Genomic DNA, 22,880 nt, shown 5'->3' on the forward strand with positions numbered 1-22,880 from the left:
GGTCAGTAACTTCTAGTATAAGGGAGGCCACTGCGTAGGAGATTGAGATTTATAGTGCAAATAGAATTGTTTTACGAACGAAATTTGTTTTAGGTTATAAGATTTTTTGACATAAAACGGTCTTAGAAAAATTCACTAAAAACGGTGTCAGCAATATTCTTGGAAGAAAACGTTAGAAAAACGTTTCCAAATTTTTTTTGTAAGAATGACCATATACTAAATTAAATAGATATTTCGTCTGATTTTTGATCAGGTAAGGCTTCATAATGGGTAACCATTCGATGTGGATTTTTGAAATGTGGTATATACCATAAGCATAGGTGCGTAAACGCACCTATGCTAAAAATGTCAGTCTAGATTCACTGTAAAGAAATCACAGTAAGATTAAAGCATGCACTTTTACAAGGGGAATAGCATCGAATAAGAAAGATCATGTGACGACACTGAAAACACATGAGTAATGTAGTGATGACCGATATTAAGACAAGTGCAGCAATCTGGAGTTGATTTTGTATGCTTATCCATTTATAAGTTTAAATATTGTTTGAATAGTTTCTTTTCAAATTGATTAAATTTCATTTTCATGAAATGCATTAAAGGGGCCTTTTCACAGATTTTGGCATGTTTTGAAGTTTGTCATTAAATGCTTGATATTGATAAATGTAAACATTGGATCTAAACAGCTCCAGTAAAAAATCAAGAATAAAATTCAAAATAAGGAAAAAAAGTAGCCTGTAACAGGGCTCAAACCAGTGACCCCTGGAGTCCTGTAGTTAAAACCAATTAGACCGCTCAGCCATCCTGTCAAGTGAAGATAAGAGGCGTATATTATACTGTAAAGAAATCACAGTAAGATTAAAGCATGCACTTTTACAAGGGGAATAGCATCGAATAAGAAAGATCATGTGACGACACTGAAAACACATGAGTAATGTAGTGATGACCGATATTAAGACAAGTGCAGCAATCTGGAGTTGATTTTGTATGCTTATCCATTTATAAGTTTAAATATTGTTTGAATAGTTTCTTTTCAAATTGATTAAATTTCATTTTCATGAAATGCATTAAAGGGGCCTTTTCACAGATTTTGGCATGTTTTGAAGTTTGTCATTAAATGCTTGATATTGATAAATGTAAACATTGGATCTAAACAGCTCCAGTAAAAAATCAAGAATAAAATTCAAAATAAGGAAAAAAAGTAGCCTGTAACAGGGCTCAAACCAGTGACCCCTGGAGTCCTGTAGTTAAAACCAATTAGACCGCTCAGCCATCCTGTCAAGTGAAGATAAGAGGCGTATATTATACTTTACATAAGCAATGTTCGTAGATTCACACAATTAAACAACAACAACTGAACTCTCCAAATAATTCAATCGTTTTGCGTTGCAACGCTTTATAATTTTCAGGTTTTTAATTCGTCAAAAGATGCATATAATGGCTATATTAGACCATGGTAAAGGTTCAGTATTACTATTTCCTCAAAAATATCATTACTAAAACGAAACTTTGCGAATCTGAAACAACTTTTTTTCAATTTTGTCAATTTACCAAAACGTGAAAAGATCCCTTTAACATTTCAGACATTATAAGTATTTATGATTTGTAGGGAATCCTGCAGGCATGTGACATGGAACAATAGTTATTGACAAAGGGTTTAAACTTGGAAACAGTATATGGCTCATATTTTTCACAAGATAACTAAATTCAATGTATTACTAATGTGTCAAACCAAACAATAGACATAACATTGACAACATTTTAGTGTTAGTCAAAAGTATGGACTACAGATCATTGACAATACATTAACCTGTCAGAATAATGTTGCTCATATGATATATGATTTTATTTTTTGAAAGCAAAAGTGCCCAGCCAAAGAAAGTATGATAATAATTCAATTAAAATTGGGCAATAAAGGGTTTAACACTATAGGGCCTCATTTCTAAAAATATTCTGAAGCCTGTTCCAACTGGATGAGCTTAATGTTTATATTTTTTACATTACAACAAAATGTGCAAACTTTTCACTGTTAAATAATTTTAATCTTTTAAAATCATTTTAATCATTTTAAAATGAAATTTCTATATAAAATAAACACCGTTATACTTTTTGTGTACATTTTCAGTACATTACTTTGATTAAAAAACATTACCAAATTTTACCATGTATAGCGCGAAGTTTTTTGCCTCCAAATTTCAAATAAAAAATTGGTGCGTGTTACACATTGATACAACGCTTTCCTGGTCGCTAAATTTTGAACAATCCATTCGTAATTGCACATCTTCATAATAGCCGCCATTTTTGTTATTGCAGAAAACTACACCCTAAAATGTTATAGACTGAAGGTCTATATAAAACAAATAGCGGGTAAGGGTAGGTATGAACGGGGTAGTAATAGTTTGGACAAAAATTAAAATTTAAAAAAATTGTATTTGTTTGTGCTTTCACACTTTTTCATTGACTGCAGTTTTTTGGGCTGTTGTCGACATAAAATGAAAGCAGATAAAGTTATGTGTGAAGGAGTTGTGTTTCGCTGATTAAGGTAGGTGTGAAAGGGATCTTTTTGCACTTCGTAATTGACAGCTTTCATCGAGAGATATGTGCTATAGGTTTCGATGCATCAGACATCGACGGAAAACGAGTATAGACTATTTTCATACCATCACGATGATGACAACAGCCTCCATTTTCTCGAGAGAATAATCTTAAAAGTAGTTTCAAATATAGTGCTATGCAACCCATGCTCCTGATCGTTTAAACGCTCGCTTCTTCAAAACAAAAACAGCGCTCGAAAAACTTGGATCAAATGATTGTGCAATATATAAATGGTGGCCATTTTAAGATTTTCAGATTTTTGGGCTTGAAATCTTTTTTTCTCCATTTTGTCTTGAAAAAATTGCATGCACGCTCTACATGGGGGCGATTTACGTGGTAAAATACGGTACTTTATGAATCAATGAAATACATGACTTGAGCCAGGTACTCTTAAAATAAGCTTGAAAATATTTGAGACATTTAAGCTAGATCACTATGTCAAAATAACACTTTTTAAATCATAGCTATGAACATTTTTGTTAGATGTTTAACACTAGGGCAAACTAAACAATGAGCTGGAATAATGTATTGAAAACTCATTGTAGTGTTAAATTTATCAGGCCCTGTTTACTCATATAATCTAATTCAGTGACACCGATTTCTTATTTTATTTTGAGATGAGGGAAAATGTGAAAAATCCTTAAAGAACAAAATGTAATGGGAAACTTTTAAATCAATCAATGAGACAATTTGATTGCATGTATGAATATTTTATAAACATGATATTATTTGTTCTATTTTACTCATTAGACCACTATAAATACTATTTTCATCAATTACATTTGTAACACTGACTGATTGAACAATTAAATACATGGTTTACTTAAACCAGTGAGATATACTTCCAATTTACTTCTACACAGCGTTCAATTTACTTGCATAATTAAGTGAGGTCTAACAATTTGGTTTACTCTTACTGTCAAAGTCATGCGGTGTTTTACATAGTTACTGTTAGTTAAGTGAATGTAAACCTTGAAGGATATTGAGCTTGAACTTTATTTGTATTTGAATGCACCTGTGTTTTAGTTTTCATGTAAACTTCTTGAGCTGAACAACTTTTAAAGGTAGCTAAATGCCAGTATTTTGTGGACTTGTTTAAAAGAAAAATACTTAAACTATTTAAACAAATAGGTTTTACTTGAAACACAGAATAATAAAATGGGCGTAGGTAATTCTTCTACTTTTGCTGAACGTTCGTCGACGGTTGGACACTTTTGTTGCACATCTTGTGAGGAACATAATCTTCAGAATTTGGCGGTCATTTATTGTGAGGAATGCTCAAGTTTTTTTTGTAAAAAATGTATCAAACCTCATAAAAAATTGTTTATGAAACATCGAACATGTGGAAGGGGAGATATTAAGAAATGGCCAGTTTCAAAGGAGGATGCTTCTCTTTTACATAAGGGAGGAGATTTTCTTTCAAATACAGAGGATGATTTTCTTACGAAGGAGGAGGGAGATTTTCTTTTAAATAAAGAGGATGATTTTCTTTCGAAGGAGGAGGGGAATTTTCTTTCAAAGGAGTTGGAGGATTTTCTTTGGAAGTGTGACGAGCATGTGGATAAAAAACTGTCACAGTTTTGCCATGACCACAGTCAGCTGTGCTGCTCTGATTGTGTTGTAAAAATTCACAGGTATCTGACACATTTATTTCTTTAGTCATTACTGTAATAATCAAGATACATGATTTATGCATTAATTGTTTTCAAAATAACATAACTTTAAGCTCAACTTATACATCATGTACTTCCAAAAAATGGTGAAAGCGATTTTTTATAAATACTTGAGCACATGTAATTTCAATATTGGCCGGATTTTGCTTTTGAAATAATACGTTGTGACTTGAGTGTTTTTTTGATGAATGGATAGAATTATATGTATTAATAAAAATATGATTACAGTTGGGATTAATATCTTTTGCTGGTATCATGTATTAGATAAAAAATCAAATTGCCATTTTAGACAGCACATCTTTGCAAGAAAGATTATTATTGTGATAATAGGAATAAAAGCCGCTCACTATTATGTTCAAATAATAAACAGAAATAATTAAGTCGTGCCCTGTCACAGGAATGATCCTTTGGTTGGTAAGAGTTGTGTTGAATCAACCATAAGGCAAACTGCAGTGTTGTTGTTTTTTTCCATGTCGGGAATGGGGCAAGTTCCCATTGGATTGGGAAAATTTGCGATGTTTTTACTAAAATTGAGAAATTAGTGTTGTTGTTTTGCTTAAAAAATGCTTTAAAATTGAGAATACAAGTGTTTTCAGTATTATATTTACTAAGGATAAACTAATATGGATGGGAGTTGAACGAAATATTGAGATTTGAATAAACAACCTTCCATTTGGAATTTTTGGCTCTATGTGGGAAAAATATACACTTTTTTCCATTGGAAATGGGAATAGTACCAGACCCTATTTTGAATGAAAACCCCCACTGCAAATCATTTTAAAAAGCGAAGTAAATACCACTATTAAATGCTATAATAATTCTGAATACATTTGATTTTACAGTGAATGACTTCAATGAAGAATTATTATTATACAAGAGGGAAAAACAATGTGTGTGGTGAAAATTAATCTGTCTATTTATATATATTGAAATCTCTTAATAAGTGATTACGAGTGATAAATATACAGCATTGTATGTCATACATCCTAATTGTTTTGATTTTTATGCCCCCCTTCAAAGAAGAGGGGGTATATTGCTTTGCTCATGTCAGTCTGTCTGACGGTCTGTCCACCAGGTGATTGTCTGTTGGTCCGTCCACCAGGTGGTTGTCAGATGATAACTCAAGAACGCTTAATTGGGCCTAGGATCATGAAACTTTTTTTTAAACATCTAATAAATAACCACACCCCACATTATTACCCCCTCTCACCCCCCACCCCACCTCACCTACCCCCCACCCCCCACCCCCCCACCCGAAATAGTAAAATGGTTTTTGGATGAAAACTCAAAAATGCATACACGGCCAACAGGGCGAACTCTGAACAATATAACTGAAGCAACTGGTCTGTAATCCTAAATCTATAATTATCAGTCCAATGAAACATCATCCTTTGAGTAAAATAAAGTGGATCAGTAAAAATATTATCAGAATATGATTTTTTTGTATATTTTGTGTATTAAATATTGTGTTAATGTTTAATTTTGTTGATTAATATAAATATAAGCAGGACAGGGGAGGTAATACACTATTATATCTTTCTTATATACAGGAGAAACAAATGCAATAAGTGAAAATTTCATGTTTAATGAATAGAGGATATCACCCCCTACCCCCCAATTTTTTTTTTAAACATCATCTAATTAATAACCCCACCCCACATTAAACCCCCCTCTCACCCCCTACCCCCCACCCCCCCTACCCCCCCACCCCCTACCCCACCCCCCCCCCTACCCCCCCCCACCCCCCACCCCCCCCCCCCATTTTTTTTTAAAACATCTAATAAATAACCCCACTCCACATTATACCCCCCTCTCACTCCCCTCTACCCCCCCCCCCCAATTTTTTTTAACATCTAATAAATTACCACACCCCACATTATACCCCCCTACTTCCCCCCCCCCCCATCCCCCACCCCCCAATTTTTATGCCCCCCTTCGAAGAAGAGGGGTATATTGCTTTGCACATGTCGGTCGGTCGGTCCGTCCACCAGGTGGTTTCTGAATGATAACTCAAGAACGCTTGGGGCTAGGATCATGAAACTTCATAGGTACATTGATCATGACTTTCAGATGACCCCTATTGATTTTGAGGTCACTAGGTCAAAGGTCAAGGTCACGGTGACCCGAAATAGTAAAATGGTTTCCGGATGATAACTCAAGAACGCATACGCCTAGGATCATGAAACTTCATGGGTAGATTGATCATGACTCGCAGATGACCCCTATTGATTTTGAGGTCACAAAGTCAAAGGTCAAGGTCTAGGTGACCCGAAATAGTAAAATGATTTTCGGATGATAACTCAAGAACGCTTTTGCCTAGGATCATGACACTTCATAGGTACATTGATCGTGACTCGCAGATGACCCCTATTGATTTTCAGGTCACTAGGTCAAAGGTCAAGGTCACAGTTACAAAAATTGTATTTACACAATGGCTGCCACTACAACGGACAGCCCATATGGGGGGCATGCATGTTTTACAAACAGCCCTTGTTTTTAAAACATCTAATAAATTACCCCACCCCACATTATTACCCCCTCTCACCCCCCCCCCCCTACCCCCCCACCCCCCCCCCCCATTTTTTTTTAAATCTAATAAATTTCCACACCCCGCATTATACCACCCTCTCACTCCCCCCTACCCCCCACCCCCCCCATTTTTTTTAAACATCTAATAAATTACCACACCCCACATTAGACCCCCCCTCTCACTCCCCCTACCCCCCCCAATATTTTTAAACATCTAATAAATTACCCCAACCCCACATTAGTACCCCCTCTCAACCAACACCCCCACCCCCCCCCCTACCCCCCCCCCCCACCCCCCACACCCACCCCCCCTCCCCCCCCCAAAAAAAAATGTTTTTTTTAACTTTAAACATCTAATAATTACCACACCCCATATTTAAACCCCCCTCTCACTCCCCCTACCCCACCCAACACCCCCCCACCCGCCCACCCCCCCCCCACCCAATTTTTTTTTTTTTTAAACATCTAATAAATTACCCCACCCCACATTAGTACCCCCCTCTCACCCCCACCCCCCTACCCCCCCCCACCCCCACACACCCACCCCCTCCCCCCCCAAAAAAAAAAAATGTTTTTTTTAACTTTTAAACATCTAATAAATTACCACACTCCATATTTAACCCCCCTCTCACTCCCCCCTACCCCCCCCAACCCCCCCCACCCGCCCACCCCCCCCCCCCCCCCAATTTTTTTTTTTGTTTAAACATCTAATAAATAACCACGCCCCACATTATACCCCCTCTCACTCCCCCTACTTTGTAGGGATCTTAAAAGTGCTCCTACATTTGTGATTAAACCCATTAATTGCCTTCAACAACCATGTCTTTTAAGTCCTTGGTAAAAGTCACAAATGACACATTGTGTCTATCACACCAGCGTTACTCAAGTTCTTGCTCTTCAAACACAGATGTTCACTATGCAAAACTAGGCATGGTTGTTACGGAACAGCATATATTACTGACAGTGAGTGTGTGTCATTCTGGTGTTATTATCAGAACACAGTGAGTGCTCTTCTATAAGCAAGTGTACATGTTTCTATAGTTTTTTACATTTATTATCCGCCGCCATAGGCGGAGGGCTATTGTTTTGGCGTTGTCCGTCCGTCCGTCTTTCCGTCCATCTGGAGCCATATCTTTGAAGTGCTTTTGCGGATTTCATTCAAACTTGGTATGAGTATATATATGGATAACAGAATGATGTACGCCAAATTGCATTGTACACCATCTGTTAATAACGGAGTTATGGCCCTTTTTATCTTGAAAAAAATTGCTTTTTTTGTGTGTCCAGAGCCATATCTTGGAAGTGCTTTGGCAGATTTCATTGAAACTTTGTATGGGTATAAATATGGATAAGAAGATGATGCACGCATAGGCATTGTACACCATCTGTTAATAACGGAGTTATGACCCTTTGTATCTTGAAAAAATGCTTTTTTAGTGTCAAATAAAACACTTTTGTGTCCAGAAACATATTGGCAGGGGATATCAATTCAACGCATTTGCTGGTTACATTATCAAATTATGTGGAAAATAGCAATAAGGTCCTGATAATATTGCATGTGGTACCTAGTTATTAGGCAGTCGTGTGTGCGACCTTTACTCTGGAAGCCTTTCTATTATCTACTTGGATAACACAGACATCTAGGATGTCTTAAACTTGGGCGTTTTCAGCAATCAAGCTAAAATATAATATGTTGTCATGTACATATAATGGGTGTTTAACATAATTTCTAACCATCTTTTATTGTCCCCTACCGGTGAAACCGGAGGGGACTTATGGTTTGCGCTCTGTGTGCCAGTCAGTCAGACAGTCTGTCACACTTTTCTGGATCCTGCGATAACTTTAAAAGTTCTTAATATTTTTTCATGAAACTTGCAACAGGGATAGATGGCAATATGGAGATTATGCACATCATTTAATTTTGTTCCTGCGTCAAAGATTATGGTTGCTATGGCAACATATATATATATATATATATATATATATATATATATATATACATATACAGTCCACTCTCGTTATCTCGACATCGGATATCTCGATATTCTCGATATGTCGAAGTAAGTTCAATGTCCCAACTTTTTTCCTTCTTTATCTATATAAATAAACATCGCATATGTCGATTTTTGTTATGTCGAATAATTTGATATCTCGATATAAAATTTTGTCCCGAGTCCCGATTTTACATGTATTTACTGTGGTTTATCTCGAAGTTCGATAACTGTTCCAGTGTCGGCAAAAGGTGAGAACAAATTTCTTTGATTCTTCACCGCCCCGCTTCGCCCGGCTGCTCACGATACTGTGCGGTAGGAAATTGATCCGTTAATTGCATCAATGATCACACGTGTGTAATGTCGATAGCCCTTAACACTTGAGGAAGGCCTGTCACTTTAACTGTCACTTTAACACCAGTTAACTGCAATTAATACACAGCCTGTATGCACATCTGGGTATGTTGAGTAATAAAGATAATAAAGACAAGACTCAAAATGGCTTTTCATTTTTAATTGATCCTGTACTAATAATCGATTGAACTTAGCATTTCAAACTACAAAATGTGCATGTACAGTTCAGTATTCCGAAACGTGATTTACGCATGTTCAGATGGAAAACCCTCGTCTAGATTGGACGTCAGTTGCATCATAACTTTAAAAAGCAACATTACCGGATGTTTACTCGACAGATTAGAAAAATTATAGCCGCATGTGTTCATGCAATACTGTAATACTTAAAACGTCATTTTAAGCATTTACATAGCAAAATTAATCGTACCTCATAAAAACGCGTATATATTAGGTAGAGAGTATTATGCCACACGGTGACGGCTTTAGTTAGACCACTTAGCAGGTATTAAGGTGTTAAAAACAAGGTAAATTTTCGTCTCATTTTTTCTTTGAAAACGCCTAATCGGATATCTCGAACTCTCGTTATCTCAATATTTTTTCTTGTTCCCGCCGACTTCGAGATAACGAGAGTGGGCTGTAAAATGATTATGACAATGGTGGAGTTTTAACGGTAGGGCACCCTATTGCTTGACAATAGTCTTGTTTATCTTAATATATCTAAAGTGAAAGGCTTTTACCTCAAAGTAAACACGTTAGGTGTGTAAGTCCCCTACCAGGATCTATATTACAGGAATGCCCATCGTCCCTCTGCAATAAGTCACTCCATCAGTCTGTCTGTTATAGTTGTGTAAAACTTTCCTCAAATGATGTGCAGAAGCCATGAGTCATTGATGCTGACTCAATGTCAGGGTCGTACTTTAAAGTTAAAGGTGTGCGCCTACATTTCTTTTCTGCTCAGTATCTCCTATACTTCTGGTATATTTTCATGAAGCTTATTGGCTTAAATGTTTATGTCTTTTATATGATGTGCAGAAGGCATTAGTTATTGGCTTCAATCATTTAGGTTTTACAATAATGTCAAAAGTTTGAGCTTCTATTTTCATGTCTGGTCAATATCTCCTATACCCATGGAAGGATTTTTATTGACTTGGCTACAATGTTTAGGTCATTAAGATGATGTGAATGCGAAATAAGTCAGTCACGCCTGTATAAGGTAAAGGTTATACTGCAAGGTCAACAGTTTTAGCTTCTATTTTTGAGCCTGGTCTGTATCTCCTATAATATCCATGGTAAGATGTTCAATTAACTTGACTAAAATGTTTAGGCCATAGAGACAATGTGCAGAAGAGATGATAGCGTCCCACTGGCTGAAGGTCAAGGTTGTACTTTAAGATACAAAGTTTTAGTATTTTTTACATGTTCATTCTATAACTACTTTACCCATTGAAGGATTTTTATCAAGTTTTGCAACAAGAATTAGGTTATTGGGACAATGTACAAAAGGCATGCGTTAGTAACACTTTCTCAAAACAAAGGTCACTACTTCAAGGTCATAACAATCTTCGTGGAGGATATTGCTGTCTCTTGGGCTGCCTTTTTTATGCCCCCGGTAGGGTGGCATATAGCCGTTGAACTGTCCGTCAGTATGTCAGTCTGTCTGTCAGTCCGAAAAAAAACTAACATTGGCCATAACATTTGCAATATTGAAGATAGCAACTTGATTTTTAGCATACATGTGTATCTCATGGAGCTGCACATTTTGTGTGGTAAAATTTCAAGGTCAAGATAATCCTTCAAGGTCTAGGGTTGAAAATACAAATCCAAGGGAAATAATAAGCTTGATGGGAGATAATTATCTGACCTGCCACAGGGCTTTACAAATCCACTCGCCTGCTCATAAGTACGAGTAAAAATCAGCTCCGGGCAAGTGAATATTCCGGCAGCGCTCGTCCTGCAGAGCATGTGGCATTTCTGGCCGAAAAGATTCAAATTTCAAGTTTTAACACATCTTTTCCAAACAAAACAACGTTTAATTAAAAATAAACCACCAATTTACCAGATGTTGAGTATTGCACACCGCGCTATAAATAGTCCTGTTCCTGTTACGCGCCGAAACCGGTATGTTCCGTGAATGTATCCTATACAGTACGGTATACAATACGGTCTTTTGATACTGCTAAAAAATCGTCTAAATTCTTCACATCTTTAGATTTAGAGAGTGGCTGATGGCAAGTTTTAATGGACAAAAATGACAAAGAGAAAACTGCCTTGTGTACACACAGAGGCTTGTTTGAGTTTAACAAAATGCCTTTCAGACTCTCCAATGATCCTTAAGTGTAATCATAATAAATGTGACCATGAGGACAAAATGAAAAACAAAAAAGTTAAAAGTGTGTTAAAACAGATTATAAACTTTATTGAAGTTCATGAGTTTACAGTTCTATATGATAACCAAAAGAAAATCACAATAAAACATATAAGTTACTGATTTATTGCATTTAAAAAATTGCAGGGCAAGTACATATTTCAGCAGGGCAAGTAAAATTCTTAACTACTCGCCCTGCAGGGCAAGTTGCGGAAATAACATTTGTCAACCCCTTCTGCCAAATTATATATTTTTTCAAGTAAATCAAAGCGGCGCAGTAGGGGGCATTGTGTTTCTGACAAACACATCGTGGTAAAAGGTCATGGTCATCCTTCAAGGTCTAAGGCCAAAAATACAAATCCAAGGGAAGTAATAAGCTTTAAAGGGAGATAATTATTATATATATACTAATATGAAACCATACAACTGAAGCAAAATCAAAATGACATTTTATGGTCAAGCCAAGCACACAATGACACTTTATGGCATACAAGTATTTTAGGTACTTTAAGGTTAGCTGTGAATTTACAGTCACGGTAGTGGCTTATAAATATTTGCTACTAAAAACAGAGATTTGTTAAAGACAATTATTTTCAAGGGAAAGAATTTATATAATTATAAATCTCATATTATGTATTTCCTTACTAAGAATTTAAGTTCTCTTTACAGTTACTGTACATATTTTGTATTTTGTTTATTTATAACTTAAATGATTGATTTGTCAAAGTTTGTTTTAAATGATATATATAACTATCATTTCTTTCCTGCACTAATTTGTGAATGGTTGGTTTCATTACTTACCTGTGGAAGTTATACATAGATACATGATGATCTCTTTGAAACACCACAGGCCTTGGTAGTCAGCGATGTCTTACTTGGTCATTTTTGACTGTCTACAGTGCCATCCCCCCCCCCATGCGGTAGGGTGATATATAGCAGTTTAACTGTCAGTCCGTCTGTCTGTCAGTTGTCGGTCCGAAAACTAACATTGGTCCTAACTTTTGCAATATTAAAGATAGCAACTTGATATTTGGCATGCATGTGTATATCATGAAGCTGTACATTTTGAGTGGTGAAAGGTCAAGGTCATCCTTCAATGTTAAAGGTCAAAAACCAAAATCCAAGGGAAGTAATAAGCTTTAAAGGTAGATGATTTCTATACCTGCCAAATGATAAATAGAAATTTTATTTCAAAGCGGCGCAGAAGGGAGCATTGTGTTTCTGACGAACACATCTCTTGTTGTTATATTGTTTATATCAGATTTCAACAGTTTGGTAAATGCTTCAAAAATAAGACAATCAAATCTGAATACTGTTCATTTACTGATGATAGGTGATTTACTTGTAGGATGTCCCATTACGTACAATTGTTCCAATGGATTTTATATTCAAAATGGTATGATGTTTTAATTGTAAAAATATCATTTTAATTTTTAATTATAGCAATTACAAAAAGTTGTTTGTTTAAGCAAAATTAACTTAAATTTGTGATAAAAAGACAATTGGTGTCCTTCACTTACAACATGCTTTTAACATTGTACATACATTTCAGTCCATTAATAAATATGCATTCAAACTCACTGCATTTAGTCATGCTTACCAATCTGTTTAATTATGCAACATGATCTAATTTTCAATTTTGGTATCTTCTTTGCCACTATTTGAAATATAATATCAGGGTCTTCCCCAGGCCATTTAAGCGCCCCTCGCCGGGGCGCTTGAATTTCGAAATCAGAGTCCCCGGGGCGCTTGAAATTTTCCGATCAGTGTATTCTTCAGTAAAAGAAAGTGGAGATTGTCCAAAAAAAATCAAGGTTTACCTATCAGTGTATCAATATTCCCTGTTTTAAAAGAGCACTCGGTACCTACTTTCACAAGTAATCGCCATAAACACCACATGGGGTAATGGATAATCCACTGATAAGAGAATAGCATGACGCGCGTATCGATTATTCTAGCCACATTACACGGTCATTTAAATGCTGACAAGGATGTATCTGGTAACTTTCCAGTCGTCAAACTGTGAAGTTCATCGTCCAATCGGTTACGCGAATGCTTATGAGGGCGGGGTTAACTATCGACCATTATTTTTGATTGACGTCACGCATGAAGTAAGAGTTTATCGCAGCTTAATTAGCAAGTAGTTGTACCATTTGAGTAATATAAAACCGGTAATTAGTACAGTACAGAACATTAAAGACGGTTTCGGGCATCATCATCACACCTTTTTACTGTAAACAAGTGTTACCTATGACTCATAATTAATACGAGAAATTAATTGCAAGTGGTAAACAATTAATTATTATAGCGGTTACAATTATGTGATAACAATTTATTTAATTCCAGTAAATGTATATTTCAACATGTCCATTTATAGAACTGATTCACCTCGTTCTCTGATATTTATTCGACACGTAATGCGCTTTAACAAATTTTTGTTGAATTAATTACGCACACTTGTAAATGTTTTGTCCGATAATCGATAGTTAGAAGACTGATGATGGCAACCGGCCGTGATCCTCGTGGACAACGTGAATTTCATGCATAATTCCGTCAAAACATTTATTCGACTCGTAAAGTGTGTAAACAAATTATCGTTGATTTTATAACGCAACGGTTAATATTTGTTGAAATCTCAAATGAGAATAATTAAATTTGTAATCCGAAACCCATTACCGTAAGTCGATGTTAACGCGTTTTTAATCCGAAACACACTTCCGCATGTAAATGTTACCGCAACGTTCAATATTTTTGCTTTAAATTAGCAGTGCAAATTTATTTTGTGTCGAATCTTTTTCTCAATTAAAAAGAGCGCGAAAATTATGCAACATGTACAACGTCGCGTCTATTGCATACAAATGGCGTGTATTGAGCGTTTTAACAAGCACACAACAGGTCAGGGGATTGACGCATATTCAGAGGCAATATTTCATCAAATCTATAAATAGTCACTTAAAAAATGGCAAGGTTTGTGTTAAAGAAATAACTGAAAGCTTTTAGCGTAAATATTTACCAGAAAGAGATTGATAAAAACGGAATAAAGGGATTATCGGGTAATAAATAGAAACTTGAAAAATAGTAAGTATACAGTAATAGATTCGGGTTTAAACGGATGTATTGGGGAATCGTTCGAGTCGGGATTTTACTATCTGTGCGGAAAAGTTTTAAAACAATTAAACAATATAAAAAAATATATTTTTAAATGACTGGGGGATTTTTTTGAAGAGTCATAGCGCACCAAATGACGCCTTTTGACACTGTTTTTCTTTGAGTTATAACGCACCACAGAACGTGAATTGACACGTTAAATTAAAAAAAAAATCAACGTCGGGAGGGGACACCCCTCCCCAACCCACCCCTGGGGCGCCTGAACAAATTCCTGAGGAAGGCACTGAATATGTTGAATACCCACGTGATCCAATAGTCCCATTACAGTTTACATTATTATAATTATGACCTCAATAGTGCCGTCACAGAGTGATATTGCCTCACCTGAGTCCATTCAAGGCAAAAGAAAAGCTCTAAAAGGAATTTTAATCTCAATATAATCACTGTAATTTATTGAAACATAAACTTACTTTATTTACTGTGCTTTTTATGTCATATAACTGATGCAACCAGGGCTTTTTTCCTTCTTTGAGACTGGCCGTGGAAGGACATTTTGACACAGACAATTCACAAATCTAGCACGGCCGAGATTTTTTACAAAAATGGCCGTTTCAAACTCTACAAATGGACATTTTGAGCTCAAAATTGTCACAAACGGCCATTTCACAATCTATAAATACATTTGATTTCACTGTTTTTTATTCCGAATTCGCAAATAATGTTTACTTATCGTTAAACTGTCATTGCTTGTTTTATTCGATTACAAACGTGAATAGATTTAAATTTTGAATTAGGTGCAACCAATGTATTTGCGGCTGATCAACCTCACCATTAAACAAACAAAATGGCTTCGCGTAACTCGCATTTCTATGTTAAAAAGATTTAAAATACATCAAATAATCCCGATTTATTGTAATTCGGGATTACAATAAAGAAACAGACAATTTCTACAGAAGGGTTAGTGTTTTTACAATACACTATTAAAACAAACATGGTTTATATAATAGGAAAGTCATTTGAAATTTTGATAAAGTACATGACATGCATGATTGATGTAGTATAACCGAGAGCGATCCCGACTTGTTATTCTCGATTTCTATACCTTATAAGTTAACAAGTGTAAATATTGGTTAATCCTTTCCCTGATAGATGCGTATAAGCCCGAGTCTATCGATTCCCCGATACATGCGTTTATTACCGTCTCTATCGATTACCGCATACATGCGAAATTTTCCGTGTCTATCCATTACCCGATAATCCTGTATATTCCCAATGTCCATTTTCAAATGCAAATTCTGATTAATATTGACAACAAAAGTGCTCAAGAAAACTCATTAACACAGACATCCAACATTTATCTAAAGTATCAATGAATTTTGGCATATGTTTCTATTTAAAGATTTGATGAAATAGGTGTCCAATCGGGACAAGGATAGTCCAACACGCGTAAATAACTTAATGTGGTGTGTGCGCATTGTGTGCAGTTCATGTCCTTTTACAAATTGTAGCAGTAAATAAATACATGTATATGCCCATGATATTTTCGTGTCCAGTGTTGGTCTTGACAAAAAGCGCGCGAAAATTGGTGTGGGTGTATTTATTTATACACAAAAACTGCGTAGCGCCGACAACATTGTAAAAGCTTCGTAGTAAATTTCCATTTGAGTATCGGTGTATCTCGCAAATGATTTTGACATTTTCCTGAATAAAATAAAAGTAATGAACACTGTATCATTTTCATAATTTAGTTCCTTCAATATTGCAACAATTATTGTACTGTATCTGATTGCACGCAAAGTGCCGTGTACAGTTCATATTCTTCTACAACGACCAATTAACAGCGTCATCTATATTTAGATTTTATGCAACATGTACAAGTCATTTTCTGGACATTGGGAGAAAGTGAAAGTGATTTTTCGAAAATAAACCAACGTTTTTTTTCCATTTAATTTGTCATAATTATAAATATTTTGTGTTGTTTGTGTATGTTTGTTTGGTTCTCATTTGTTTTTAGCAAATCTTATGAAAATTAATATCGTAATGGTTAATGTTTAAAGCAAGTCCCGTTTTTGAGATCATATACGAGAATTACTTCGACATGTTAACTGACGTATACAATTATTGTTTTGACAGACGACACGTGTTCATCAAAAGTTTGTGTTTTTGTAATACACAGGATATTGGATTATCGCTGCTTGATTGAGCAATAAAACAAGAATTTGTTTGAGGCAGAAAAAAATCTGGCAGAATTAAATCTGGGGAGAACCAAAATGTGAAAATAGAATTCTGTGCAGAAAAAAATCTGTTTAATATTAAATTCTGTACAGAAAATTTTCTGTACAAAAAATGTATGCAGGAAGAACAAGCAAAATAAACAGAACATCAATAAATAACATTTTTTTTAATGAGATTATAAAATATAAACAATAAAATGTACACCATGAAATATACTGACAGTACCAATATTTTTGTTGTTGTTGAATTGATCACATTATGACAGGGTAAAAATTAAAAAATCTAACACCCCCTATTTTTAGTCTCAATTTAAACAAGATGATTTCATTTATTTCCTGGAGTAGTCTATTAATTTTTGGAGTGTCATGGCCATGTTGATGGAGGTGTCATCTGGAACTGTTTTGCTGTGGTCTTTGCACCGCATCCAGACATAATCTATCGGAAAAAAAAAAATGTTTATACATTTACATATTTATATCATTCCTAAACAAGAGCACCGCATAACAGGTGCCAACGCTCGGCTGCGAGTGCAGTTTTGAATAAATAAAAGCTTGTCAGATTTTTTTTTTTTTTTAGAGGCCACAGTGACCTTGACCTTTGACCTAGTGACCCAAAAATGGGTGTGCGTGTAGAACTCATCAAGGTGCATCTACATATGAAGTTTCAAAGTTGTAGGTGGAAGCACTTTGATTTTAGAGCAAAATGTCAAGGTTTAAGCACGTCGGACAGCTGACGCCGGACGACGAGCTAGCTATGACAATTCCTCTGGTTTTCTCCGAAAACAGCCAAGCTAAAAAACTGATACATTGTGAAACCAATTTATTCTAACTTCTCAGTTTCAAAACTTCTGTGATTTACAACAGTAATGCCATACCTGTAATAAAGACATCAAACATAAAGTGCCAGCCCAACAAAATTCACTTATAGCACAAACATCCAATTGAATTTCAAACTATTGTTTGATTCTAGTATTAATTAGACCCAAAGTTAAAATGTGATCCAAATAGTTTTTCGGTATTTAGTAAATGTTACTTTGACCTTGATCCGACTTCAACTGAAAACAACTAAATTTTCTACGTTTGCATGATTGTTTGATTTTGTTGGATTATTGGCTGTTGTCAACAGCATATCAACAATATGCTGTCATATCATTGCGGTAAGTTAACCAACTCACAGTATCCTGGAATAGCTGGTTTACCAGGACCAAGTGCTTATACCAAATAGTGAAACTAATGTCAGTAAGTTGAGTAACAGACAACTCAGAGGAAGGGTAAGAATGGCTGTAAAAAGGATAAAGCTAACACACAATTTGTGTCCAATACCTCCATCCAAGCTCAAGTTAACCTTTTTTATTTTTAGTGACACATTTGGGCTCTGTATGCAATCCCTATCTTGGCCTCAATGCAAGGTCATCAATTGAGTTTAGGCAAACTTAAGTTATTGACAAGATACGCCCTACCCGCATTTAATAATCTCATTTTTACTTTTCTTTGAAAACCTGGTCATAAATTTAAATAAAATTCCTACCACTGTTTCATTATGTTAAATACCTAGCAAAAAAAAAAACAAGACAAAATGTACCTTTGCAGGCAGAAATGATGACGGCATCAAGCACAGGCTTTATGTCATGCTTGTTCCCCGCTAGAACCTGACTCGGATTTATTGCTGTTTAAAAAAAATTGAAAGCACTTCATTCCACTTAACTAAAAAATATATATTTTAAGACAGACGTTGATCTAAATCAAAATCTGTGAACATTGCTAATCAAAGGTTGAATTGAAGCATTTGTCAAAGTTATGTATGCTTTATGATGATACAATAAAACTTTTACTTTAATACCTTACATACCCGGAACTAGTTTCACCATCAGGTAAAAGGCAGCACTGCAAAACTTGCGCAATCCAAATCTTTTTATTGTGGTTGGATTATGTTCCATCAGTTGAACCATCTGGAAAATTATAATCATTAATCTTTATTAACTTGCCTGCTAATGCAAATAACATGAGGGTCAAAGGAAAATAGTAAGCTTACCAGTACCTAAGACCCAAAGTAACTCAACTGATTTGTGCAGTTTGTCACTTGTGTTCAGAAGATTTCATTATAGCAATACAAGATCGAAGAATTACTTTGGTGTCTATGTTTTTGTTTGTATAGGAACCATTTCCCTACTTGGCGTATTACCATTAAAACAAATGTTGTTTTTTTAAGATGAGCAAAAGTGCTATTATTTGAAAAATATGTTCAAAACAAGTTTCATAAAGATTTTACATTAAATATTTCCACAACAGTGTTTACATGGTAAATGTTTGAGGCACAATGGATAAAAGGCAATCACAAAAGTTTACAATAAGAACAACCTTGTGCTCAGGTGATCTAAAAGCCTCCTTAAAAGATCTTATATATACATACATAGACTGACATCATATAGCTCACCATGAGCATTTCGTGCTAAGGTGAACTAAAAAAAAGTTCTGCTCAATAACTTGAGTTTGGATGGCGATACTGCATATATCTTTTGTATGTAGATTCATTGCTTACATACAGACCTAGCATAGGAATTCATTCGGGGACCAGGCGTTTCAAGGTCAAGGTCATTGTTACACAAAATAGGAAGTTATGATTTATGCATTATAAGTTGAATATGCACAACCAAAGTTTCAATTTTAAACAAATTTACAAACAAAGCCAAATACTGTCAACAGATTAAATACATATTTTGATGAAAGAAAAAGCAAATTTTAACATACCTCTGGTAATGATAATTCTTTCCTCATAGTCTTCTGCGCTCCATTTCATGAAACATTTTGCTTTTCGCTTGAAAACTTCGAATGTCAAGTCTCTGAGATTTTGTCGCACACTTACAAGTGTACTATTCTTTTCAAAGTAGACTAAACCACCTTTTCAAAGTAGACTAAACCAAACATCTTTAAACCATATATATTACAACACTTTAATAAGGTTATGTCTTAATTGTTCATATTTATAATGGTATTTTTATTTTTTGTCACAAATTTTGTTATGTTAAAGCACTCGCATTCAAATGAATATTTTCATAAAACAAGAGCCAAGTAAAGTTAATGTGCTGAAATAGGAGTAAATTTATCACACCTGCCACTGGCGTTTGGGTAAACTTGGGTAATTGGATCTCTCTCTATCTTGGATATCATTTAAAATGTCACTGCTGAGAAACAGCAGACAATATGTTCTATCAATTTTCAGTATTTTGGGACAATTTATCCAGCAATAAGCAAAGGATAAAAATTGTGTACAAAAATTAAACCTTATTTCATTCCATTGTAGATTTTTCTTTAAGCCTGTTGGATTAAATTGTAACTTTCCATGTTCCTTATGGTATGAACAATACTGCTGTTGTTTTTTTTTGCTAATTAATAATATGCTGTATTTTGTGGTCATTTTAACTATCGTATGAATTGAACATTACTGTTAGTTTTCAGTGAATAGAGAAATGTTTCCTGCAATAAACAATAAGAAACTGAAATCAGAAGCCTGTTTCTTAAATTATACAAGTCCCATTTTGAAATGTTGAATCTGAATTTTTTCTAAGTCCAACATTCTGCCTCATTTTTCTACCAAGTACAGAAATTCTGCCTTGCTAAAATGCAAAGTGCTAAAAATCTGTCTTGTAAAAATTATAAGTGTTAAAATTCTGTCTGGTGTAATAATCTTTACAGATAAAATTCTGCTTCATTGTAATTCTGCTTAGAAAAACTGTACAGATTTCAAGGTATATTCTGGGTCTGTGTCCTCTTTGTACAGAAAAAAGGAATTCTGTCTTGATTCTGGGCAGATTTTGTACAGACTCTATACAGAATTTGCATAGAAATTTCGTACAGGTTGTTGAAAAAAAGTGTCAATTAAAAGACAATGAAAATATTATTTTAATGCATTATTTAAAGACATTTCAATATGATGAAAGTATTAAACATGCTTATACTATTTCTTTACCAACTAATTTTCACAATTTGTACAAGTTTGCGACTCGTTTTTCACCATTTTCAAAAGTTTGCGACTCATTTTTCACCAGGGAGTGAATCTGGAAAAAAAGCCCTGATGCAATAATGTGTGTTGTATATAGGGACAGTCTTCGAAATTAGCACACGCCCGATCGTTTGTGGCGAGTAAAATTACTGCCGGGCACATACAAAAATTCACGTTTGTGGCCCGCCGGGCATGTAAATTATTGAAGCCAATTGACAGTTAATTAAAAAAAATCGTAAGCGGTTCTTGATATTTGCAGATCTATTTTTCAATTTTGCGAACAAACACCTTGCCGTAAGTTGTAAAACAATGAAATTTGATTAGTTTAACAACAAGCACCTGCTTGCACACATCATCGTTATTGTTTTTGACCGATGCAGTTCGGTCACATTCGTTTCTTATGGATGGTTTCTCTAGACATTAATCGAGAAGATGCTTTTTGAATCGATCATTTCAATCAAGTAATACGCTTCCGTTTTTGTCAATGTAAACAAATGTCAAAGTCGACATAGAGGCAATATCTTAGGTATGTTGATGGGGCTAAGCCCGATAAAGCACTTCCAAAATAGAAAATTGACAATGATTTAGAGAAAAAGGAAGCCAAGAAATGGTACGAGGACACCAGAGAACGCTCTTTTTAAGAGCACTGGTGTAACGATCGACCGTCTTAATTCTAGTGATTGATTAGATGTAATTGTATTCACTACTATTGAAACAAATGTTCTGCTTTACTATGTGTAGCATGTAAGTGTTAAAATGTTGTGATTTGTTATAATTTTGGTTTAAAAAGTTTGGGCATGTAAAAAATATGTTGGGCATGTAAAAATTCTTAAGTGACTGGCCCGACTGGCATGTTACTTTTCAAAGCTAATTTTGAAGACTGTAGGGATTTATTTCTTAACAGGATGTTGAAGAATTAATTATTTTATTTTACATAACTTTGCCTGCACAGTCCCCTTATGATAGTGAATAAGTGTTGCAAGTATGAAAGCAATAGCTTTTATACTTTAGGAATAAAATGGACCAAAACACAAAACTTAACAAAATTTGCAATATTCTAAGAATAAAAATGGCACATTATTCTGTCAAAATGCCAGCAAATGTTATGTAACTTTGCCTGCACAGTCCCCTCAGGATTGTAAGTGTGCCATGTTTGAATGCAAAAGCTTTGATACTTTATGAGAAAAGTGGACCTAAACACAAAACGTAACAACATTTGCAATATTCTAAGAATAAAAAGGGCACATAATTCTGTCAAAATGCCAGCCAGACAGGGCTCGAAATTAACACTCGCACACTCGCAAAATGCGAGTGCAAAATACAGATTGTGAGTTAAGTTTTAAGCCACTAGTATTTTTTCGGCAAGTAAAGAAATAGTGGAAAAACTATAAGTAATATTGCTAAATGCGCTCAACGTCGTGAACCCTAAACCGTAGGTCAATTTATAGAATGTCCCAATACCCGTATGCAGAAGCGCGCGCCTTGTATGTAGACTTGTATACTTATAGTACAGATACGCGGATGTTATTGGTACAAAGAACGTGAAACAGTCTACTAATTTACACGTGTTCATTGAACTTGAACAGGCATGGCGATGAAGTGAAAAATGACAAGTTTCTTTTTGCCCACATACTGTAACCGTTTTCTCCACACGGTCAGTTTTATCGCATGGCCCAAAACAACATGGATTAGTTTGGGCAAACAGCGGTAAATTTAATTGCTGCCACCAGTCCACGTTCAATTTGTGAACAATTATTAAATCCAAACTCAAATGTCTTCTACTAATTTTATTTCACAATCACACATTATTCAAGAAAGCACACTAGAAATACACTTTTATGATTAGTAACAAAAAGTATATTTAAAACATTTAAGTATTGATTTCAAGACACAAGTTTTCAACAATATATATTTAAAGCATCCACCCGTTTCCCTCCTGAACTCCTTTTTAATCTCCAAAACCTTCTTTATATACTATTCAAATAAGGCTGTATGCAAATTTTCGCTAATATGCAAATTTTTGCCAATATGCAA

The 22,880-nt window shown here is 35.0% G+C and overlaps 1 protein-coding gene across 1 annotated transcript in view; it reads left to right on the top strand.

Moving 5' to 3' along the window:
• Window positions 1-3,461: 3,461 nt before the first annotated feature.
• The window catches only part of LOC127881480 (uncharacterized), a 38,489-nt gene continuing 19,070 nt past the window's right edge, over window positions 3,462-22,880 (top strand). The window contains exon 1 of the mRNA XM_052429410.1: window positions 3,462-4,226. Coding sequence (XP_052285370.1) covers window positions 3,751-4,226 — 476 coding nt within the window. The 5' untranslated portion in view covers window positions 3,462-3,750. The remainder of the gene's footprint in view (window positions 4,227-22,880) is intronic.

This window comes from Dreissena polymorpha, chromosome 1, assembly GCF_020536995.1.
Source record: "Dreissena polymorpha isolate Duluth1 chromosome 1, UMN_Dpol_1.0, whole genome shotgun sequence".
NCBI classification, from domain to species: domain Eukaryota; kingdom Metazoa; phylum Mollusca; class Bivalvia; order Myida; family Dreissenidae; genus Dreissena; species Dreissena polymorpha.